The following is a 15,496-nucleotide window of genomic DNA, read 5'->3' as shown; positions in this document are numbered from 1 at the left end:
ATTGGTGTTTGTGATATATTAAAAGAAAGTAGCTACAATATGAAAGGTTCAATTCCTTAATGCTTAACATTAAACGATGCATATTTTCTATTGAATTTTCAAGTCAAGACATCAAACTTTATTTTCAACCTACACATCGCAACAAATATAGTACAATAGTTGCAGGAAACTCAAGGCATATTAAAAAAAATATGTTAGCTATTTTAAGTAATTAAAATATGTATGATCTACATCAGAATAATCCTTTTATTTTGCAACATGGATCAGATAAACTTTTGAGTTTGAGAATTTTTTTTGATATGGTCCATGTATCACAGTAATGTAGTTTGCTTGATTTTCATTTAAAAGGTTTATACACAGTGGTTTATAAACCTTGGTTTAGCTTGATATGTGAAGCCAGGTTTTATAAAGCAATATGTAAATGAAACAATAGATGGGTGATAAGGTGAAAATAGCTATTGTTCATCTCGCGAGTCTCTAGTTACACGTAGGACTATTCCACAGATATACAAATTGGATTTCATCAAGGAATGACATGGCTTCAGGTTGCACTAAATTTCTTATAACAGCTTCTAGAAAAAAGAATGGGGGAAAAACTAGCTCTTGTTGGTTTATGCATTTACCTCCTTGCATGAAGTATATAGGACCTATATACAGAATTATAGGTATAAGTATACTGTATACATGACATATACAGAGAAAAGTAGACATACTTTAACAGAGTTAGAAGTTATTTTATATATAATTTGTATTAAGAATTTTGATTATGATAGTAAAATCTAATGCAAACTAAACTTAAAGAAAGAAAAGAGAATAGAGAGAAGGAGTAAAAAGTACAAGGAAAAAGAAAGGAAAAAAGAGGGGAAAAAAGTAAGACTATAATAAAGAGAAAAGAAATATAAAAATAAGTGACTTCCAACCTTCATCACAAGTATAAACAAATTTAGTAACTCTTCACCCTCTCTAAAGTTACAAACATTTACCTCTTCATCCCAAATCCCATTTCTTATCTATAAACAAATCCATAAAGCATCACTTTTCAGTCCTGATGTCAGCAGAAAGTCCATAAAGGGTAGCCAGAAGTAACAACCTATCTTATTTTTAACTTTGATCAAATAAATTAATTTTATATTCCTTCCTTTTGCTTCTAACAGTCTTAATCTTTAGTTCATTCAAATATTGTTGTAGGATTTGATTTATCTTCATTTCGTCTTTCTCCCATCACACAGAGTTCTTTAAGGCTTCACATTTTATTTTTTTTTTGTAAATCCAGTAGGAAAAAATTACTAATCAGTCTCTTGGTTTGTTACTTGTATTTCCCTTTTAAAATTTAAAACCTCAGCCAATTTCTTTTGTAGATCTAGTGAAACATCCTTTTCTAAATCATTTTCTTGGACTGTCAGTTGTAAATCCATTTTCAATACCATCTCTATCTTGTCAGGTAAAATTTGTTCTACATCTGACATTTGTTCAATAACATCTTTTGGACATGGGCTATCCACTGAAGCAGACATCATTACTGACATTGTTGATATAATGGCTATTTTCTGATTCCATTTTTTAAAAGTCTCCTTCAGTATTTTTGTTAGGACATTTTGCACCATCTTGCAGGCCTGTATATCTTTCCTCTACCTAAAATCTTTAGTTCCCTCTAGTGTCCAGTTTTTGAAGTAATGAAATTCTTTATCTATGTTATATCTTGTAAAAACCAAAACAGCATCTATTTCCCATGAGAAGCTGTTTCTACTTTATAATAATTCCAAAATCTTATTGTAAAAGTTTCAGTATTCCATTTTATCTGGACCCTTAGTCCATTTATAACTTTCTAGGCTCAAAATCTTATTTAGCTTTTTGCTATTCATTTCAGGTTCTTTAAATTCTTAAGCTTATTATTAAAATTTTCTTTCATTCAGAATTAAAGGCAGACTCGCCGGCATTTTCCAACTTGTTGTTCTGAAGTCTCTAATAGCTTAGAAATAGTTCATGAGCAATTTTCGAAAATGATTAGCAAGTGAGGTTAGCGAACGTGGTGTCCTTTAAAAGTCTCCACTGCACTTGAGAGCAAGATGGCTAATCCCATCATCTCCCGGTGCTCAAACTCACTGTCCTGCCATCTCCTGGTCAGGAGCAGCCATCCACAGCACATATGGGAAATCTTCTGTCCTCTCCTTATCCAGAGAGGTTCCAAGTTATTTTAGAAGATGCTTTTTACAGTAAGGGAACAGATTCCCTTACTTAGTAGTTGAGTGAATTGCACCTATTGATTATGTGCTGTCAGGTTAGTATCAACTCTTAGTGACCACATAGATAGACCTCCTCCAGGATAATCTGTCCCCTACCTGGCCTTTCAGGTCTTCTAAAGGTATATCCATTATCACTGAATCCGTTGTACCTATTGCCACTCAGTAATTGAGTCCATCCATTTTACTGCTGGCTGTTCCCCTTATCTCATTCCTTTCACATTTCCCACCATTATACACTTTTCAAGAAAACTAGGTCTTTGCATAATGTGTCCAGAATATGACAATTTGAGCATGGTCATTTGTGCCATAAGTGATAATTCTGAATTGGTTTGCTCTATGATCCATACATTTGTTTTCTTAGCTATCCATGGTATTTTCAGGAGTATTCTCCAACACCAATGTTCAAAAGCATCATTACTTGTTCTGCCTTGGACTCTTCCAAGTCCAAGTTTTGCTTCCTTAGAGTGTCAGAAAGAAAACCATTGCTTCCATTATCCTGATCTTTGTTGGTATAAATACATCATGGCATCTAAGGTCTTCATCTTACTCTACCAGGTGCTAGTCTGCAGCATGTTTCTTGACTGCTGGTTTCTTTAATGTTGCTAGTCAATTCTAAATGCAGAAGCTACTTCAGTTAGCTCCATTGTCAGTTCTAAGACTGATTGGTGTATTTCTCATTTGTTTGGTGGTCTTCATATTTAACCATAGCCTGTAATGGGCTGTGAGAAAACCTTGGTAGACAGGAGGAAAAGCCACAGCCTAGACAATGGTCAGACAAGAGATATCTCAGACCACAGAAGGAATGGGGGTGGAGAAAGGAGAAGTGCTTTCAGATTTGCAAGATTCTGTTATTGTAAGCCTACAATAAAGGTAGTGTTAGTACTCATGGTTTTGGTTCCCATCTGGACTACCTGGAAGGGCTGACATATTTTCACTGTGCTCCTTTATTTTTATTACTAGAGTTTGCAGATGATTTGCGTTTTCAGCTAAGAGTAGTATCATCAGCATAGCACAGGTTATTGATGTTTCTCTCTCCAGTTTTAAACCAATGCTCATCTCTTTCCAATGCAGCTTCCCTCAATATATATTCAGTGTAAGGGTTGAATAAATAATGATAATAATAATAAACTTATTAAACCTTTATGCCACCCAGCTCCCAACAACTCATTCCAGAACCTAATTCAAGAGGACAGGTGCTACTACAGGTAGTCCTTGCTTAACAACCATTTGTTCAGTGACTGTTAGAAGTTATGGCAGCGCTGAACAAATGGTACTTATGCCCAGTCCTTGAAATTACAGCCGTTGCAGAGCCCCCATGATCATTTGATCAAAATTCAGACACTTGGCAGCTTGCCCGCAATTGTGACTATAGAAGCACTTCAACTTCCCCCACCTATCTCCCCCCCTCCATCTCTGCCCTTTTGACTGCCCTGCACAGCAGCACTCTTTGGAGGTGGCTGGGACTGAAGTAGAGGCCTGGGGTCTTCAGCAGTCTCAGCCGGCTACCACCACCCCCAGGCCTCTACTAGATTTTTGTGTTGGATTAGCTCTATCAAACGTGGTATTGGAATGATGGTATCACCCACCAGTCAATTATTCTGATATTCTGTTTGCTTGTGTATTTTGTTGCGTTGATCCATGCCATTTGTTCCTACCTGAATCTACATTACAGTAGAAGTGAATCTGCATGTTTCATTGGCATTCATTCCAAATGCAATAGCTCTTCAGGGACTATTGTTTGTTTAGAACCTGAGCATGAGCTATACCCCAGTATCTAAGCAGCACAGTAAATATGGATGAAGTAAGGAAGCATTTGAAAAGCCATGTGTGTTTCATCACCTTCAGTACTACATCTGAGAGCTCCAATTGCTGCCATTTTTGGTTTATTTTTCTCCAGATGAATGTACATCTGCTGCAGTTGTAAGAATTAATTGTGCAGTTGTTCACAGCTTCATAGGTGGACCGTGGAAAATACATAGCTTTTAAAAAAATCACCAATTTATTGCCTGCATTTCTCTCCTCCTATGAGATAACTCAAAGAAAGCCAGAACACTTGGTTTCCTAGCAATTTCTCTTTTAGAAGTGATCCTGCTACGCAAAGAAATTTTCTTCTTTCTTTTCGTTTTCTCTTCTTCCTCCTCTCTCAGCAGTGTCCCCTGTGACACTTCACAGCATCTTGTCAAACCCCAACTTGCAGATAGGTTTTTACTGGGACAGATTTGAAATCACTACTAGCAGTAAGAGTTATAGAACTCAGACTGATATAAACTTTCTTGCATGGCAGGGGTTCCTAAACTTCACACTTCCCTTTAGTATAATCTTAATGTACACATCTCCCCTAAAAATCCAAACACCAACATGAACAAAAATGAACAATAAAAACAATGAAAACAATACAATAAAACTTTGGGGAAGGTGGATTTATTGAAACAGTGTAACTAAAAGGTTCTTCACAGCTTCCCCGGACTCTGTCTGCACCTCCCCGAGGAAGGTAAACCTCACAGTTTGGAAAACCCTGTTCTATAGCATATGGAAGCCACAAGAATTCAAGCCTCCCTGTGAAAAGCATCTTTGCAGGAGTGAGGGGACGATATTGAGAGGAAGATGGGTGGGGAAGAATGTTGCAGGAGTGAACCAGAACTAGACATCACAGTTCAAGAATAAAATATGTATGTAGAATATCCCAGGTCTATTATAAAAGTCCTGTGAAGTTATTTGAAGTATCAATATCTGTCCTTCTTGTCACTTACCTTTAAAACAAAAAGCTACTTGCAGATTTTTCATCTAGTAACAGCACTGCTATTTCTTCCAATGGTACAGGTATTGCTTACAAATTTAAGCAAGGTTATCCTTCAATTATAACTAATACAAAGTGCAGCTAAGTTTTGTTCTTCACAATTCCTTATCAGCAAGTGCTGGCCTTAAACCAAAATAATCCTTGCCATTTCTCTGGAGAGCTCAAGCCTGCACAGCTCCAAGCATATAAAGATTTTTTTTTAATCACATGCTTTTATTGAACAGCTTAGTTTAAAGCCATTCTAAGGCAGACACACAAAATAAGCATAACATCTTACATTAATTTGGAAGACAGTACTATAGTCGAAAGCTTTCTTGGCATTTCTCAAGATCATGAATTACACTAACAAGGCCACAATGGCAATTTATATTTTTCAAGACCAAAGTAATTAATTGTGATAAAGCTCCTATTGGACACTCTCAAATACCAATCTTTTCCAACCCTTGAAAGCTTTCAGATGTGTTTGAGAGCTGAGAATTATCAGACTATACTGCACTGTACTTTAATGCTAACAGTATTATTAGCAGTGTACACGTTCCTGCCTAAAAAGAATAAATAGATTGAAGTTGCTTTTGAGTTGAGTTTAATTCCTGGTGACTTGAATGGATACATCCATTCAATTTTCCCAACATGATGCAAGACATTTGTTATAGCCTTCTGCTATTGTTGTTTGTTTGTTTACTTCCCAATCTAACCAAAAGCCTAGCCAGGAAGTTAAGCATAGGTACACATTACATATCAGTAATTCTAACTTAAATGTTCCAGGTCATAATCATTTTTGGATAAATAAGACTTCCTTAGAAAATGCATATATTAAAAGGGCTGTAACAAGTAATTTCATGAACATTTCTCACATTTACTTTACTGTTAATTATTTCAGAATGAAGGGTGGATGAAAGCATTATTTCTAAGGGAATCACTTTCTTAATGAAAATTAGTTTGCACTAAGCTGCTACATTTACTGGCCCCAAAGAATGGCCTTTATTCACTTGCTATCAGACTTTCCAAAGAAATACATTTTGAATAGATAGGTGTCTTCATAAAATATATCAAAGGCAGCTATGCAAATCTACACACTAGATTTTTCAGATATCTTCATCTGTAGTTTATTCACCAGAAATTTTATAAATTTTAATTTCCCACAGGTTAGATTTTAACCCTCTAAGAATATAGTTTCGCTAGTTCTACTGTGAGAGCCAGTTTGGTGTAGTGGTTAAAGGAACTGGACTAGAAATCAGGAGGCTATGAATTCTAGTCCTGTGTTAGCTACAAAAGCAGCAGGGTGACTTGAGCCAGTCATTCTTTCTCAGTCCTAGGATGAAGGCAAGGGCAAACCACTTCTGAAAATGTTGCGAAGAAAACCGTATGAATTCATCCAGACAGTTGCTAGGAATCAAGACTGACTCAAAAGCACACATGCATGCACACAGAGAAAATCCTACAGCAGCAGGATTCTGCTTCTGCTTTAATTCACAGCATTTACATAAAAGCATATTAAGATGGTGGTTTCATGCCCCTTTAAAAATGGTGAGTTAAGGATAATCAACTCCTGATCAGCACATGTACCTCTTCTTACCCTTGGAAGTCTGCAAAATCATATGTTCCCCAAGTTTTTCTCAGTAGGCCTTATATTTTTCTTTTCACTCTTGTTAGGAAACTTGGTTAAATTAAAAATCTTGTTAACTTCTCTTTCCTAGTGACATATCTTTTTACTGTTTTTATGTAGAAGAGAATGCACCCTCAGAAGGGGCTGTGAAGAAGAAACTTGATTAGCTGCTGTTAAAGAGAAAATTCTTCTGATATGTCCACTGATTCTTACTGGCTATGAGCACATATGGGCTGTTTTATGCTCTCTTTTAGGATTGTTCTAAATGTTAAAACATACTAAAATTTTATGGGAATTTTTTATAACTGATTTTCCCTTGTTCTTTTAGCAATTATTCAACTGTCAAGCTCTGCGTAAACTGAGTATCCCAGACAATGACCTTTCAAGCCTGCCAACCAGCATTGCCAGTTTAGTTAATCTCAAAGAACTTGACATCAGTAAAAATGGTAAGAAAAAATATGTTTCATTCATTTTCTTTTATCACAGATTCATAAATATTTAACAAGGGAAAGATAATAGCTAGTCCATTCTTCTTAAGAGGTAACAATTATACCTACATCCATTTCCAGAATACTATATATGGATAATTTAAAAGCAAACACCTTTGAATAAAAAACTTTCTTGATTTGAGGACACCAACTGCTCTGAAATATCAGTTGCCATCATATAATACCAACATTTCAGAAAACAGCACAAACACCTGATCCTCTACAAATGTTAGGGTTTGAATGCTATTTGCTGCTGTAGAATCAGTAGTTGAATTCTGCATCTATCTGCCTTGTTTAGGCTGATGTAAGGAAGTAGAAAGAGAACAAGTCCACAGAGCCATTGTAATAAGTGCTTCAGTTTGCAGAAGAACCCCATTATTCCCATAAGGACAAGATACAAAATTGTTAATATGCCTTAATTATATCTCATTTTGTATTTAAAATTGATTTCCAGAGTCAAAAATATTTCAGTGTTAACTATAACATTGGTAAATAATTTCTTATTTTGATAAATAATTTCTTATTTTATACAAATCAGTTGGTTCTTATGAAATAGACCAAAAAAAAAAGCTTTCTGCTCTAGTTAATGTGGAGATATACATGAATTTAACTAGTTTTACATAAAATAAAATAAATGTTTCATTGTGAACTGTGAAACTGAAGCATAGTTTTGCTTAGCTTACAAATTACCTTCTAAATTTAAGTTTAAACTATAGAACTGATAGTCTTTTACTTCATTAATTAAGCTCAGAAACTCAAAAACTATAATTCAGAAACTAAGATAAAAAAAGTGGAAGCGAAAATTGGACTTTGAAGAAACATGATAGGAAGAGTATTGACGCTTTTCAACTTTGTATTGGAGAATATTCATGAGAATACTGTGGATAGCCAAGAAAACAAACCAATGGATCATTCAACAAATCAACTCAAAGTTCTCATTCAAGACACAAATGATCAGGCTCAAATTATCCTTCTTGGGATACATTATGCAAAGACCTAGGTCTCTGAAGAAGGCTCTAATGGTGGGAAAGGTGGAAAGAAAGAGGATGACCAGCAGCAAGGTGGATGGACTCAGTTACAGCGATAACAAGTACACCATTGGAAGACATGAAAGAGCAGGCTAGGGGCAGAACATCATGGAGAAAATCTAGCTATGTGGTTGCTAAAAGTCGACAACAATTTGATGGCCCATAATCAGTCAATCAGTCAATCAAGGTAAAAAGCATTTAGGGAAAGCCTCAGCTTTCAACAAATAAATATACAGCAAATGCTCAAAATATACAGAAGGCTGACTTCACCAGTCCTTAAATTTTATGAAGCAGATAAGAAATCCAATATCTTTATCAAAACTCTTTTTTTAGGAAGTTTTTGGAACAACTAGTAATTTATTATAGAACTAATTGCATAAATCAGTTGAGATTTTATAAATAATTATTCATTGTTCTAGTTTACCCTGCTTTGCTTTCCCTTCCTTTCTATCCTCTTTATCTGTTTATGTGTCCAGTTTTAATCTGAAACTTCACAAGATGGAATCTATCAGATTTATTGCTATGTGTATAAATGAAGATTACAAAGAAGGAGCAGACAGGAGAGAAACTTGAAGAGACAGTACAATATGATATTTTATCATCAATTTTATTATTTACCAAGCCATGGTAAAACAATGGAATGCTGGAATATACATTGCTTTTCAGACCATTTCATATAACATTTAAAATGTTCAACTGAACAATTATTTGTTCCAGATATGCTTATCGGATTTAGTGTTGACTAAAAAGTGACAATGTTCCTTGGTTCATATGCTAAATCCTCTAAAACAGCTGCAAGGAGGAGACTGGAAAAAAAAAATCTTCCTGGTTTAAACTAGCCAGAGTATCATATCAGAACTGGGAATTCTAGTTAGTTTATATTATAATTTCTTGAAAGCGACCAGGATCAGATCTTTGATTCTGATGAGTGTTAAAAACTATATTTTAAACTCATCACAGCTTATTGTTTTTGAGACAGTTAATGCTTCCATTCCTTTCACATCTATGCTGGAGAAAAAATGAGGTGGGGGTAGGAAAAGGAGAATGTAGCATTACAAGACTAATTTGTGCATCATTAGCTTCGTGCCTTAATTGATATTTTTGTCTTAACTCAAATGAAGCTTTGGTTCAAATTATCTGTAGTTCTTGAAGTGGCAGTTGCTTGAGAAGTAGGTGTGAACGGAAGAGGAAAAAAAGAACTATGTAGTGAAGTAGGTCAGTAGAACCTGTTGAGAGAATGCAGCGGATCAAAAGCAAGGCAGAAACAAAATGTTCAGCTTGTAATTCAAAATCTTTTCCAAATTAGTAATCTGAGATTGCAATAATTTAATATATTAATGACCATGGAAAGGAAAAATCTGAAATTACCTAGAATATGGGTAACAGAGGCATGATTAGTTATCTTCTAGGTTATGCAGTTTAAACATATTTTATAGCCTTGTGCAAATATATTCATAATGATAAAATTCATGAGGGCACCAAGTATAGCGTAATAATGGCAATCTTTATTTGGTTTATGGCAATACTGTCTTAAATCTGTTAAGGATCAGAGAAGCTAATAAAATAATTTCTTATTTAAATACAAATTACTTCTATTTGTGAAAGATCCTATGCAATAACAAGGGACATTGTTTTACTTTTTTAGACTTCTAGCATTGGAGGAATCATTTCTTGTCCTCTTGTCAAAATAAAAATAAATATTTAGAAGGTAATCAAGTGGTAATCAGTCTATTTTTTTACAAATAAGCAATTTGGGAACAGTGAAACCAAAGAGCACTCTGGAAATGATTTTAAGGAACAGAAATACTACCTGGAGAATTGTTGAAAATCCCATAGTTTTTTCACTGGTGGAAGTAACTATGAGTGGACCTTTCCCCAGGAATGGAGCAAACTCAGTAGTTTGCAGCCTGAGTATTGTCTCTATTTCTTGCTTCTACAAATTATTAATTAATTACAGAGGAAAGAAAAAAAGAAAAAATGTACACTTTCATATGCTTGTGTTTAAGGAAACTGTATTTTGTTCTGCCATATATATGAAAATTGGGAAGAGCTTTTAGATGCTTTTGTTCAATAACTTGCAGCAGAATCTCACAGAATCTTTGATGACCAGCTAAAAGTTGTTCTTCAAGAGGAAGGAGGAATGGTATACTTTGTAGAGGCAATTTAATATATCTTCCAGTCTGGAAATTGCCTAAAACTAAGCAATGTCTAAAAGCATAGGAGAGTTTTATGAGCAAAGCAAAACCTCAAAAAGGCCAAATTCTGACAAAATAATTGACTTTAATTGTACAGCATTTTGTTTGGATAACTCTGCTGATCTTATTGGAATAATAAAAAAGTGTACAGGATTTATCATTAAAATAAACATTGTATTATTTTCAACCTCCTTAGGGCGCACTGGTGCTATTTCATCACTTTTTAAAACAGTCAATGTAAATTAAACTTTCACAGCTCCTCTCTATGAATTTATTTCCAGTCTTGAAACTAAATAAATCCATTTAGTATACTGATTGTATTTTACAACTAGTTCACCGCAGCAAAAAGACTCTGATTTAAAAAGAAAAGAAAGAAGCAGTCAGTTTAAGAAGAATTCTGTCTTACTTTTTCATAAAACTGCTGAAAGAGGTGTATGTTTCTGATTTCAAAGGAACTTGGTGTGATTAGAGCTGTTGAAGATGTAATATTTGTGTTAATAAATAATTACAAAAGTCATCTGCAGGTCCAGTGTTGATGTTGGGTAACTGTTGTTGATGTCATCTTTGGTTGCCAGTGTTCTGCTGCCCTAAGAAGAATTTCAGCTGATGCCTATTTTAGGCCCTCCTTTTATTAAAATACACATACAACATTCATTTATTGGATTCTGGCAGATATCTTTTTTTTTCAATCATGCTGTGAAAGATTATTCAACTTCCAGCATATTGTAGTGAGGAAATATGGCACTGACCACCAGTCCCACCAAGAGAAGGATCTAGTTCTTCCAAACCTGATATTGGAGGAGGGCAGACTAAATAGCCTTTCTCTGAATGCCCACATTGTAAAGCTGAGCTGGAAAAGTTGAGAACAGCCCAAGATGCCATGAAATTAAAACTTTAATAAACAGAAAATGAAGCTATTTTAAGCTATAGAGAGTATTTAAATACAATCTGTTACTAAGAATCAGTACCAGTTAAAGAAATGCAATGGGATTCTTAACCTTTCTCCTCCTGCAGTCACAGTTACAGGCTTCTTCTTTCTTTTTTTTAAGGTAATTTCCAATGGTTTTAAACTAAATGCAGAAATGAGTGAGGAGGGGTTGGCTTGGTTGCCTTCACTATTAAAAAAGTTGAAAATGCAGGGAACCACTAAGTAGCTGTGCTTCCTGGTCTATGGATGTGGCTGAACTGAAATTGAGGATATATATACAAGCCTTCCTCCTCCATTTGCAAGCTGTCTGCTAGATTACATCCAAATGTAATCAGAAACATAAACAAAGCAAGCAGCCCTTTAAAAAGTAAAACTAGATTAGAAATGTTCATTCTTTTTCAAAGAGAAGATGTCTTTGAACAAGGACAGTATCCTATTTTCTGAGCAATAAATTCAGAATGTAATGCTTTTCTTTTCTTAGTCATTTATTTGTGGCTTCTTTTGCATTTTATCTAAGATTATACACTCCATTTTATTTGCAGAATAAACATCTACAGTATACATAGTAATAAAAAATAAGCAACTTACAGTGAGCTAAGAAAATTTGTACGCTTTCAGGCAAAGCAAATAAAATCTATTTGAGCGTTCCGTTTGTTGTCTTGGACAAATACTTAATAGATTGTTGTGACTAAAGAATATCAGCAGCACTTTATGATATTAACACCTAATTTGAACACATATAATTGCAGATAGACATTAGCTGATACTCTTAAATTTAAAATGTTATGCTTAACTAGCTCTTTTCTGAATTAGTCCTATCTCTAGACACCCTGTAAGATTTCTGCTAGGAAGATCAACTTTGGTATATAGACTTGGCTGTTGTATTGTGGTTGTAGAACTGCCCAAAAGTCTATCGACTGCAGAGTAATATGCTGCCCCCCCTTTTTAGTATGAAGAAATAAGTGTAATTCTTTGCACAGAGTAGATGTATGTGCTGTTTGCATATTCCATGATATCTGATATAAATTAGCAGTGATTAAGAGCAGTGAGGATTTAGCAGCGTACGAAGCCTTTAAAGTTCATGGATACAAGGGGAGTAAAAGAGATTTCTTTCTGTGACAACTGACTAGTGTTACTGGGATCTTCTCCCCTTTTTATTCTGTAACCCCTCTTTTCCACCAAAAGTCTTTTCGGAGAACCATAGAACCTGGGCTTGTTTGATCTATACTTTGCTTTTCAAGAGGGCAGGTTATAAACTTAAATTGAAAGAAATGCATTAAAGCAAGAATATTAATATACCACAATATAAATATCAGTATAAAAGGAAACTGCCTGATTGAAAACAAAAATTAAGCTGTGCAAAAAGAATGTAAACAGGATTGATAAATTTGGGGAAATAAACAGAGTTTTGTTTGACACAAAAATATTATCAGAATGTGTGCCAGGTCAGCCTCCTTTCAATCTATAGTAAGACAAATTAATAACAGGAAGCCAGGGAAAATGGTACATAACCCCTTATTCCTTGCTGGGAAAAAGGTACACAAAAACAATGTACCATGAGTAAAGACAGAATATAGAAGAATTCAGATAAGCTTGTCAATGAATGTATGTTTTTTAAACCAAAGAAAGAATCTCAATAATTTATAATCAAGGCAGCTGTTTGTAAATACAGTGGTACCTCGGTTCATGAATGCTTCTGTTCACGAACAATTCGGTTCACGAACAGCTCCGTTCGCAAAATTTTGCCTCCGTTCGCGAACGCCGGATCGGGTTACGAACAGAATCAGTGGCCATTTTCCCTCCCGTGACACGTGGTCGCGGCTTCCTGTAGGGAGGGGGACTCTCCCTCCAAGCAATATCCGCCTCCCCACCCGCCTTCCTGTCCTCCACGCCAGAACTCGCGTCGAGCAAGGTTAGTGTTCTCTCTCTTCGTACTGTACTTTGTGTCATATTTTTGCAGTTTAAAAAAAAAACCATATGGTTCAGAACGGATTAACTGTAATTACATTGAACCTTATGGGGAAATTTGATTCGGGACGCAATCAAAAATCGGGTCGTGACCAAATTCGGAGGGGTCAGAACGGATTAATCGTATTTACATTGAACCTTATGGGAAAATTTGATTCGGTTCACGACCAATTCGGTTCACGACCAGAGTCACGGAACGAATTAAGTTCGTGAACCGAGGTACCACTGTATGTATCATGTAATACCAATGGGGGAATACTGTAATGGAAAAGAGGAATAACCTTGAGGAACAGGAGGAAGAGCCACTACCAAGACAACAGTCAGATAAAAGATACCTGAGTTCGAACCAGAACTGTAACCTGAGAAAACATCTCAGACAAGCCCCTCCCTAGTTCTCACAAAGATAAAGACAGGGAAGGGGGGAAGTGCATTCAGATGTGCAATGTTCAGTTACCATGGCCTTATAAAAAAAGTAGTATTGGCCTGCTTGACTCTGGTTTCCTAGTCTGGTCCACCTTGAAGGGCTGTCAAATACTGAGAAGAAAAAAATTGAGAAGTGAAGATCTGAACCAAGAGTGAGAAACTATTTGATGTATTAAGCCAATTTAGAATTATACATTTTCAAAATGATGGAAAGCTATATCCTAATTTTTATTAAGAGCAGGATTCAGCTGTAAAAAAAAAGGTATTGAGACTGAAACATGTATCCTGAGGTCCAGCAGTTGTCTAAACATGTTTTGAAACTTGTCTCCTTGGGGCTCCAATCTAGTTGAGCCCCTACATTTATTTGTGGGAAACAGCAGGCTTTGACTTTAACTTTATTTATTTATTTATCACCATCCATCTTGTTAGAAAATGACTCTGGGAGGTTCACAGGAAAGGTAAATATTAATTAAAAATACAATGTAACAATTAGTCTTAAATAATCTTCCAAGATAATTGATGGTAGCTAAAAATTATTAGGCTCAGGGAACGTCATCAGGACGCCAGCCACCCCTAGGGTTGATTAAAACTCTTCTTGCCCCCTGCAAGCTGGCAGAACCAGGTCTTCAGTTCTTTCCAGAAAGCCAGGAAGGAAGGGGCCCACCGCACTTCTGGGGGGAGAATATTCCAGAGGGCAGAGGCAATGGCAGAGAAGGCTCTCCTCCTGGGCCCCGCCAGCCAATATTCTCTTTCTGACAGGGTCCGTAACATACCCCCTCTGCCTGACCAGGTAGGACGGGATGATGTGATGAGGATGAGACGGTCCCTCAGATAGCCTGGACCCATGCCATGTAAGACTTTAAAGGTAATAACCAACACCTTGAATTGAACCCAGAAGCAAACTGGGACCCAATGCAACTCTCGCAGCAAAGGTGTTATATGTGCCATCCTTGGGACACCCAAGTTTGTCCACATGGCCGCATTTTGAACCAGCTGTAACTTCCAGATACTCTTCAAGGGTAGCCCCATGTAGAGTGCATTGCAGTAGTCTAAAGGAAAGATGACCAGGGTGTGAGTGACTGATTGGAGTTTAACTTGGAGTTAAATTCCATAACTTGGAGTTTGGCCCCTGTTCTTCTGTAACGTGTTATACAAAGAAAAGAGGCATTTCAGTTTATTGCAGCAGTCAAATTTAGCACAAGAGCTGCATTGATTACCAATGTATTTGTGGGCTCTTTCCCCCAATACAATTCCCCACTTATTCCCCACTGAGTATCCCATGTGTAACATTTCTATCTTCTGGTTTAGTTTTTTTTGTGGTAGCTGCACAATTATGGGGTTCCATTAGGGTCATAACGTTGGCCCATTTAGGCCAGTAATTGAGAGTTGTTTTTTTTTAATTTTAAGAAAGGTTTTTAATCTTTAAGTTTACGTAGAATGGATAGGCTTTTATTACATCTAGTGATTATATCAGAGTGTGATTTTGAAAATTATTATTGTATTTTTATCATTGTTTTGCAATGTACTGAAAGAAATTGCAAGTTTATTCTCCAATTTTAGAATGTAAATGAATTACATTCTATGTCACCTAAATTTAGGAAGCCTATACTTATTCTGCATGATTTGCACTAAGAATGGAGTAACTCTAAAAAAAAAAAAAAAGACCCTTAGAAATGAATTGCATCACTATGAGTTTCATAGCGTATTTTATAACAGAAGTATTGTACAATACACCTCTTATATGGATATTTTTAATAGTAAGTGTCCAGTGGCTTATAACTGTGTTTGATTATGTGATGTCATTGTCGACTCCTAGCAAC

At 35.8% G+C, this 15,496-nt stretch overlaps 1 protein-coding gene across 1 annotated transcript in view; it reads left to right on the top strand.

Moving 5' to 3' along the window:
- Positions 1 to 15,496, top strand: part of LRRC7 (leucine rich repeat containing 7) — a 128,196-nt gene that overhangs the window by 2,927 nt on the left and 109,773 nt on the right. Inside the window, exon 2 of the mRNA XM_088153812.1 lies at positions 6,975 to 7,092. Within this exon, the coding sequence (XP_088009938.1) occupies positions 6,975 to 7,092 (118 nt within the window). The remainder of the gene's footprint in view (positions 1 to 6,974; positions 7,093 to 15,496) is intronic.

The sequence above is a fragment of the Python bivittatus genome, unplaced genomic scaffold, assembly GCF_059951505.1.
Source record: "Python bivittatus isolate LINGU-HERP-01145 unplaced genomic scaffold, Pbiv_v1 ctg000700_np1212, whole genome shotgun sequence".
Taxonomy (NCBI): Eukaryota; Metazoa; Chordata; class Lepidosauria; order Squamata; family Pythonidae; genus Python; species Python bivittatus.
Note: the sequence above shows the minus strand (reverse complement) of the source record. Positions and strands in the feature narration are given on the sequence as shown.